At 39.3% G+C, this 9,796-nt stretch overlaps 2 protein-coding genes across 12 annotated transcripts in view; both read right to left on the bottom strand.

Moving 5' to 3' along the window:
* Nucleotides 1-240: 240 nt before the first annotated feature.
* Nucleotides 241-8,903, bottom strand: LOC113534407 (SH3 and cysteine-rich domain-containing protein 3). The gene is made up of 13 exons (XM_026927166.3): nt 7,556-8,903; nt 6,915-6,972; nt 6,473-6,551; nt 4,985-5,141; nt 4,804-4,901; nt 4,604-4,685; nt 4,379-4,479; nt 4,220-4,283; nt 4,046-4,089; nt 3,770-3,873; nt 3,530-3,581; nt 2,156-2,293; nt 241-1,932 (listed from the first exon to the last, which is right to left on the bottom strand). The coding sequence occupies exons 2-13, from the start codon at nt 6,929-6,931 to the stop codon at nt 1,834-1,836; spliced, it is 1,035 nt and encodes a 344-aa protein (XP_026782967.1). The 5' UTR covers nt 6,932-6,972; nt 7,556-8,903; the 3' UTR covers nt 241-1,833.
* Nucleotides 8,904-9,042: 139 nt separating this feature from the next.
* Nucleotides 9,043-9,796, bottom strand: part of LOC113526407 (R3H domain-containing protein 2) — a 57,661-nt gene continuing 56,907 nt past the window's right edge. For 9 of the 11 annotated variants that reach the window (XM_053229165.1, XM_053229169.1, XM_034312220.2 and 6 more), the window contains one exon: nt 9,043-9,787. In XM_053229165.1, the coding sequence (XP_053085140.1) occupies nt 9,429-9,787 (359 nt within the window). In that variant the 3' untranslated portion in view covers nt 9,043-9,428. The remainder of the gene's footprint in view (nt 9,788-9,796) is intronic. The other 2 variants (XM_053229182.1, XM_053229185.1) reach the window with 1 other exon arrangement.

The following is a 9,796-nucleotide window of genomic DNA, read 5'->3' as shown; positions in this document are numbered from 1 at the left end:
AGTTGCTTTTAGACAATAAATATGTCTTTCAGTGGAGTCAGAATGGAATCCTTAAATTTTACTTCGTCACACATTATCCTTACAGGGAGTTGTGTTAACAAGCAAGCCAGCTAACGGTAGCTAGTGTAAGAATAGTAAAGCTACTAGTAAAGAGAGAACATACAAATCTTTTGAATTACAAAATACGCTGATCAGAAACACTGATCAGCTAATAAACACTCTGGACGTGGCCGAGTGTGAGAGTTCTGTTCTCTACTCTGTCTTTCCTCTTCAACAAGAACTTGAGATTTAGACAGGTAGCTCAAAACTATATACCTGTGATGTGTTCTGTATTTGGCTAATGAGCACACCTACACCATGGCATCAGTGATCAGGTATGACACACAGACAGGATCTAAGATGGAGCTCACACAACTAATGTTAGGTAAAAGACAAAAAGACATTTTTATTACATGTCCGTAATACTGTTGAAATGATGACATCACACACATGTGGTTCTTCTCCAGAATTGTATAGAATGTCTTTGTATGCTGCAGCATTACAATTTCCCTTCAGTGAAACTAGGGGCCCAAACCTATTCCAGCATGACAATGCCCCTGTGCACAAAACGAGGTGCATGAAGACATGATTTGCCAAGGTTGGTGTAGAAGAACTCAAGTGGTGTGCAATGACCTCAACCCCACTGAACGCCACTGGGATGAAGTGGAATTGCTGATGTGCCCCAGGCCTTTTCACCCAACTTCAGCACCTGACCTCATTAATACTGTTGTGGCTGAATGGCACTAGGTTAATGAGCGAAAGGTCTTGAGTTCAAATCCCAGCATCACCAAGCTGCCACTGCTGATCAAGGCCCTTAACCCTCAGTTGTAATTCACTTTGAATAAAAACGTCAGCCAAATGAGATAAACGTAAATCCAATAGCATTTTTCTACCAGAGAGGGATTATAAACTCTTAATCCCCAAATTTTACATCCAAACTCATTAAATAAAACTCAGTGAACATAGCACTATTGGTAACCATGGCACTATTGTTTTGCTGATGCTGTATTAGCAAGCATAAATAGTGTGATGCACACTGTCATCATTCATCTTCAGTAACCACTTTATTCATGGTCAGGGTCGTGGTGGAACCAGAGCCTATCCCAAGAACATTGGGCGTGACGCCTGAATGCACCCTGAATGGGATTCCAGTCTATCTCGGCTCGGCGCGCACTCACACACACACTCACACACACACTCACACACACACTCACACACACACTCACACACACACACTCATTCACACCTAAAGGCAGTTTAACATAACCAAACCACCTGCCATGTTTTAGACAGTGGGAAGAAGAACATGAACACAGAAAGTAACCCAAGATCAGGATCAAATCAGGAACCATGGAGCTGGGAGGCAGAATTGCTATCCACTGCACCCCCATCCCGCACACTGTGTATTGTGAAAATCTCTTCATGTACTGTAATAAGCAATTTTTGACAAAACCACTACAGCACTTTCTGTATTGTTTTACACTGACCATGGCATTTACCTGACCCCTTAACACACACACACACACACACGCACATTTACTTTTAATGTCTTTATCTGTTGATAAAATTGCTGACATTAGAAGAAGTGACTACTTGAATAAAAAAACAATCAAATGAAGCTTAATCAGCTTTATTACCTTTCAACCCATGTTAGCCACATCCCAAAGCAAGCAAACATGCAGCACCATCACTGAAGAGAATTATACTACTCACTGAGAGAAGCAGATACAGGTATACTGTCTCACACACACACACACATATATATATACAGTACACACACATACATACACACACTCAGATCTCCTGAAGAATGTCTGCAGGGAAAAAGCCCAGCTTGCGCCCAGTGCTGACCTTCATATAGCCATTGACCTCCTCTCCCTTCTTCACTACAATCTGCACAAGATAGAATGGTTTCAGCATTAACATGAAACACATACAGACACTAACCGGGTCACTGACCATTCCTGATAGGGCTAGTTGGTGTGCCTTGCAAAATGGCAATGTAAGAGGAAATGTAAGGCTGCATGCTGCCTTAGCTGAGCATTTCTTTGAAAACATTACATAACTCATTAGTAATTTGGGTGTACACATGACGTATGTGTGAGAGAATTCCAACCTGGTCTTTTTTCAGTGTGATTTGGCCCATCTCGCGATTCCCCACAAAGGAGCGTGTCACCTTGTACACACTCTCCCCTGAGCGCACACGGATGATGTAGTTTGCCGGGAAGAATCCGGATTTCTCTCCAATTCTACCCTGCAACAGACACACCACCATGCTGCATACATAACTGCATTTTATAATCAATCATAATTAGGGGTATAACGATACACTCTAGTCATGATTCAATTCGATTTACAATACTGGCTTCATGATTCATGATTCAATTCAATTCTCAAAATATTTAGAATAAAATTTTCATGCAGTAAAATTATGTATGAAAATACCCTTTTTTATTTCTGTATAATAAACAATGCAAAACAATGTGCATTTTTGTCACTATACAACTAAATAAATCAAAAATTGCTACAAACAGAGGTTGTGTATTGTAAACAAAATATACTACAGGTTCACCATATCTTACATAAATAAATTTATAAATTGTCCCACAATTTTGATTGTGAAACAATTTTGAAACATGATGAGCTCCATAGCAGTGCCTGAGGCATCATTTTAACCGGAAATAGAGCTCCAAATTCGGCTAAAATGCCCGAGTTCAGCGGCCTCTTCCTCAGGCATGGGCTCAGGGATGGTGTCGTTTGAAAGCTACTGAAGAGCTCTTTTTAAATGTAATAAGTTGATCATGTAACCATATAACCTATAATTCATGTCGACCGTTGCAATCTGGAGCTATCAGCCAGCGTGCTTTCTATATATTTTATGGGTTGTGCAGATTGGGACCTCTGGTGTTCAAAAAGGTTGAACTGCATTAGATGCGTAATTAATAGAATGCTGATATACTCTACATGAATCACACATTCCCACAATGCACATCATCAAATTTTTGCACCGCGATGCATCATGTCACAATGTATTGTTACACCCCTAATCATAATAGTAGTTCTTAGATAGGCAATGGATTCCAAAACAGGATTACTGCATTACTGTGCCCTACAGGCTTGAGTATTAAATATAGAACATTAATCTGTATTTTCTGTACCATCAGTAAGGAATAAAACTCAACAGAGTGTGCTGTTATAGGAAAATAATCGATGATGGGGTGAGGTAATGTGGCCTGACATGAAGCAGAAGGACATTACCACCCTGAGGGTGATTATTTTCCAATATCAGCATGCCCCAATATGAGTTATTCTTTTTGTACCACAGAAACTATAACATTAGAGTGAGCACATTAATATAAACCTTTGATTTGCTGGAACTACTGTCAGACCTCCTGTTATAGAAAATGTATCAACAACATCTGAGCAATCAGAATCGAGAATTCAACAGGGCCATGGTATAATGTTTCACATTAAATAATTAAATACTTACTCGCCACCACTCCTCATTGGAATCATCTATCACTGTAACATGATCCCCAGGACTGAAACACACACAGATAATCAAGGATAAACATTGTTACTGATCAAAGACAGGCATAAACACATTAACACACAGCAGACTCAATGACAATATTAAATATGGGGGGGAGGATAAAAGCTAGAAAACATCAAAATAGAATTGATATTGAGCAGAGCATTAGATTCTAGCCTGGTCTGGATTTTCACTTACTGCAGGTCCAAGTCATCTTTTTCAATGGCTTTAAAACAATACAGGGCCAAGTAGTATTGTGACTGAGAGAAGACTCCAAGTTTTCCCGGCTGAGGCTTCTTCATCTGTAACACACCATAACACAGAGAAATCTGAATTTATGCCCACATATGGGATCCTAAATCCATAAATGTCATCCTCCCAGGCAATATAAAGCTGGCCATAAGCAGCTGTATTATACAAAACATTCCAAATAGTTGTCATCATCATAATGAGCACTAAGCTGTAGTCTCTGACCTTATCATCTGTGGTTTTGTCCTTCTTTTCCATCTCTTGGCTCCCTGGGCAGAGTTGTTGGTGTCGTTACACTTATTACACTCACACATTTACCCGCACTTATTTACTTGCACGCATAAATAATCTTTTTATTTAAACATTTGTATCAAATTATAATCTGTTAGCATTACTCACGGTTCTCTCCTTCCCCTTCCTCAGCTTTAGGTTGGGATTCCTCTTCTTCCATTATCATCATCATCTAGGACAGTAGAAAAGTTCACCAGTGTATACAGTAGTGTTGCATATAAAATGCAAACACTTCTTCTCTGTCTCTCACTTTATTGGTCACCTTACATTTTTCTTCTGATCTTCTGATCTTTTCTTCCTTTCCTTGTTTGCCATGATAACCCCGATACGCAGCGTCTCAAAGACCGGGTCAGTGCGGTTAGACTGTGCTGTAAAGAAAGTTAAAAAATAAAATAAAAATACAACAACATTATCAGTTCTATATGACATTCAGACTGGCTTTAGGTGAGAGTGATGAAGACTGTTTGAGACTTGAAAAGGTAAACCACTTACAGAACGGAAGCAGCTCTTTAACAGTGGCATTCTGCTGACTGCTGTAGAGAGGAGAGCTGTAGGCCCGTCTAAAACCTGGAGGCTGAGAGAGAGAGAGAGAGAGAGAGAGAGAGAGAGAGAAGAGGCATACAGAAAAAGTTCATTTATTATTAAATTTACTGTATATGAAACAAGCATACAAGCATATTATTACTACTCACAATTTTCCCAAAGCACTGCTGGAACTCGACATAGCTCTGACACTGATGATGAATATTGGTCTTGCAGTTTTTACACCTCAGTGCAAATTTATTGTTAACTGCAAACAGAAAATGGTGAGTAAACATCTCTGAGCCGAAACAAGACAGCAACATCGTGTTGGTTCATAGCCAGCACACTTACGAACAATCATGCGTGCGCACACATCACAGAATTTGAGCTTCTTGCAATAGTGATCTTTAAACTTGTGTGGTTTATCATTGATGGGTTTAACTGGTTCAGGAGGGGGAGGCTTCTCTTTCTCTTCTTCCTCTATCTCTTCATCGTAGATAAAGTAGACCTGAGAGAACGAATCACACAGAGGTGTGACATCTCCAGTACTGTGATGAAAACCCACTGCCACACATGCACCATTCTGTGTTAACACTTCTCTATTATTGGACACAATCTGTTTCGATGTCTTATGGGAGAAGAAGAAATAACAGAGGAGAAAAAACATCATGGTGTGAACATGGAAGGCTCATTCAAAGCAGATATGCAACAAGTCCAGACCTCTGGTACTACTTGTTGTGTGAACTTAGATATTTCTTCAACCATTATAACTGCTTGCTTTTTCCCCCTCATCTGACACTTTTATATGACTTCTTAATATCAAAAAGACAAAAAAGATATTTACATAAAAATACACATCACAGTCCATATACAAGTATTTGAACTTAAAATGTATTTCTTTATATTCAAATATTGCTTTAATCAAATTTCAAGTTTCTAAATTTTTTGAGAACAGTGTTTCTCAAAGTGAAGCACAGCCATCCATGATTTTTAAATTTAGTTACAGCAGAGGAAATCAAAACCAACTATTATTAAAGTTATTATATGTATAATTGAGATCTGAGAGTTTTTTGCATGTTAGACTGGTCACATTTAATTAAACCCATTTAAATAAATGTGTTTAATCTAACCCTCAGTAAGCTAAGTAACCCTCACCCCCGATTTCCAGCCACGGAACCAACCTCAGCCACTGGGGTTGCATACGGCGTTGCACTCCGGTGCCGGTCCCACGCCCAGATAAAATTGGGGAGGGCTGTGTCAGGAAGGTTGTAATAAGTAGACAAAATCTTACTGTACACATTTAAATAATGCTCATGAAATAAAACTGTTCTGAGGGGGTCCATGCAATGTATTTTACTGTTAAAGGGGTCCCTGGTTAAAAAAATTACAGAACCCTTGATATAGAACACTCAAAATAAACCTGAAATGTTTCTGATTTGGCCAGTCCCTGTCATGACTAACATGCAAAGAATCTCCAGTCTACTGAGACCATCCAATTCAAGAAGGCCCTGTTGCTGCCTGTGATCTGTTTTCACCTCCCGAGAATGCTGTTCAGCACCTGACTTGGCCTTTCTTTCACAGCAGAACTCCCACACATGGGTATCTAGAAATAACTCTGACAGGGACTGATATCAGTTTAAGCAGGGATTGCAGAAATGGGGTTTGATTTTGCACCTAAATATATTTCACAGTAAAGACAGACACAACCAACTGCTGATACAGGGATATCAAGCTATCTAGGAAAGAAGCAAATACCTTTTTTTCCACAATGATTTAAATATGCCAGTGCTGCAGATCATAGAAGTAAAACCAGCCATCAGAGCTGAGAACTGAACCTACTGTGTTGTTATCCTCCTTCACGATGTTGTCAGGAACAGGAGGATTGTCATGGAGGTCCAGGGAGTCCTTGTCATCCAATCTGTGGGCAGCAAAAAGCTGAGGTGCAGTGATTTATGTGAAATGATACTATAGTGTATGTGGTGAAGTTTACTACTGATGGGTGATCTCTGATGATCTAAGATCTGGCTTTAAAAACATGGTCACATGAACTCAAATCTTTCATCAGCACAACCCATCTACTGTGTTTGTGTGTGTATATATATATATATATATGCACACACACACATACTACTCTATGAACTTTTCACAGTACTTGTAAAAATTCTATTACTGGGTCATTGTCCATAGGGCACAGATGCATTGGATAGACATTAGGGTGAAAACGGTGGAATATGCCCTAGATGTGAAGGGGGAAAAAACGAGTCATATGCTGGACACTTACTGGTCAAAGTGGGACATGTCTGAAAGCAGAGCTGCTTCTGTACAACCAGCAGGGGGCGCTGTAACATTAAACATATCATGACATCTTCATCTCATAACATACAAGACCCAAATTTGGATGATTATTATTATGATTATTATTATTACTAGTAGTAGTAGTAGTTGTTGTTGCTGTTGTTGTTCTTTTTACATAATAATTCTGAATGAAAAGCATATTTAACTGTCAAGCAAAACATAAAAAGCCTTCCCTTATATAATATTCCAAGTAGCTATATGTAGATTAGGTAATAGATGAGGCAGTTAATGTGTGGTGGCAGATTTCTGTTTGAAGTAGTGTAGCAGGGACCATGTCAAATATATGATAATAAACTAAAGATGCATTTTGCATTTTGAGGATGCAGTTCATTATCTTTGTGACTCATCATTAAGAAAGTGAGATTCTGAATGCATATTACAGTAATTCATCAAAACATATTTACTTAGTTGGTGTTTAAAACTCAAGCAAAAGCACATATCAGCTATTATAAAATCTTCTAAAGTGGAGGTAAAAACCCTGCTTGTAGCTTTTCCAATCACTTACAAGTCAAAACATGGTCTACCAATGAAAAATCTCTGCACTAATTTATAAATATGCAATCTTACCTTAGTCAATATGTGCTGATTTGGTTGCAAACTGGCTGGGATTTAGGGAAGTGAGTGGCCTTCAGAGCTGAACCCAAACCCCTCACCCGTCCCAACAGGTGGGGAATTCTGGGAGTAATGCACCAGTCCCCTTGGAAGTGTGAGTCAACATGTGTGGACCACAAACAGTATTTGAAACAGCTGCACCTGTCAGGAGTTTACACCCCACTGAAAGAAATGAACAAGCCAAATGGACAATTCTTTCAAATCCTCCAATTGATAGTCCCTTCTGAATAGGACTTTAAGCAGATGATAATAACACACTTGACATTATTCAAGTCCATGTAAACCAAGTGTTGGAATATGTGCATTATGTGGGGTAATGTAATGCTTTATCAACTAAAGGTGTTGTATTCTTCATAACAATTTGCCTATGATAACAATGTTTTTATTTATTAATAAACACATACATTTTAACTGTTTATATTTACCTTTATTGTCGTTAGGTTCTGTTATCAGTGGATAGCAGCTATACAGTTATTCTTTCACCAGACTTGTTTCTATCAATCTTTTTTCTCTTACTTTGAGACTCTGATACTGGAGTCTCCTTACAGAAATCTCACTATATCAATGACCATACACATTCATTATCGGTGTATTATTATTGTTAGATTAGGAGGATTGTCTGCCATACAAGTTCCTTTGAATGAGCTGTTACTATATAAAAAAAAAAATGTTTTAGAACAAGTGCATTAATATAAACCTGTGATTTGAATTACACTACTGTCAGAGCATCTTCTGGCCAGTCTGATTCCAGTATTCATTTCATCTCTTTAATTTGAAGGGGTTTTCAGTTGCTTTTTTTTTTTTTTTTTTAAATATTCATCAGTAATATGACCTGAGTTATTATAAATCATTATGCATTTGCAACTCATTGCTCTTCCTCTACAAACTCCTCTTCAGTTCCCCTTTAAAAAACACACACAAAGGGATTTTTTTGTCTTCTTTTATATTTTTAAAAACAAACAAAAAAGAACAGAATGAATTTACAGTAGACATTTGCAATCTTTGTGCAATTAAATACCTCAGATAACTTTCTGCACAGCTGTCACACAAAAAAAAGATGCAAAAACACAATGATGAAGGAGGAAGGGACGAGGGAGCGTGGGGGGAAAATGAGGAAAAGGGAGGAAAGACATGGATGGGGACAGGTTGTAAAGGAACTTTAACTTATCCACCGGGGAAAAAAGCACTGAATATATAGATTTCTTATAATCCTTACATCACTTATATAAATATATCGAACAAAAGAGGAACAATATTTCAATATTTCATCTGTGAGAGAGAGAGAGAAAGAAAGAGAGAGAGAGAGAAAGAAAGAGAGAGAGAGAGAAAGAAAGAGAGAGAGAGAGAGAATATGAGAAAGAACAGCGCAATACAGAAATCCACAACAGCATTAAGGCAAACGGAAAGCAAGAGAGAAAGAAAGAGAGAAAGCCATCTTGAAAGTGCAGAAAGAGAGACAGACAGAGAGAGCGAGAGGAGCATCAGAAAAAGAATGTGATAGAGGAAATATTAGCCAGAGAGAGCAAGAGAGAGAGAGAGAGAGAAGGCATATGATGACTGAAGGAGAGACAGGATGAAAAGAGAGACAGAAAAAGATGGGGAGGAGCCTGTCCAACACCCTCTGTCCAGTGCATGGCTGTGTGTGTAAGTGTGTGCGTCTGTGTGTACATAAGGAATTATATATACAGAGGTACAACAGAGGTACACATGCTTACATGTGTTATGTCTTCTTTACGTAATGATACAAAAAAAAGACTGAGAAAATCAGTATGATCTCTTTCTTCTCTCCATTCTTCCACCCCACTCCTCTCCCTCTCTCTCTCTTTCCTCACTGTGAACTAGCTCTCTCTAGTACGCGCAGGTCATAGTTCTTTTTGGCAGCGCGCAGTTTGAACAGACTCCCTCCGCTGTTGTTGAGCTTAAAGGAAGCGCTCTGTGCAGCCATGGTGTTGGGGAACACTGCCACCACAGTGTAGAGGTGTGCTGGGTCATGGGTGTCGCCCTTTCCTACTGCCCCGCCCCCTCCAGCTCCATGCGCTGGAGTAGTGCCAGTTCCCCGGGATGCCTGCGGCTCCTTCAGCCACTGGATCTTGGCCCCGCACATCGAGAGCTGGTTGAAGAGCTTCTCGGCCTCTGGGCGAGAGATGCCCTCAGGCAAGTCTGTAACCTCCAGCACACGACTCACCACTGCACAGA

This window comes from Pangasianodon hypophthalmus, chromosome 2 (genome assembly GCF_027358585.1).
Source record: "Pangasianodon hypophthalmus isolate fPanHyp1 chromosome 2, fPanHyp1.pri, whole genome shotgun sequence".
Classification (NCBI taxonomy): Eukaryota; Metazoa; Chordata; class Actinopteri; order Siluriformes; family Pangasiidae; genus Pangasianodon; species Pangasianodon hypophthalmus.
This window is presented reverse-complemented; position numbering and strand designations above follow the sequence as displayed.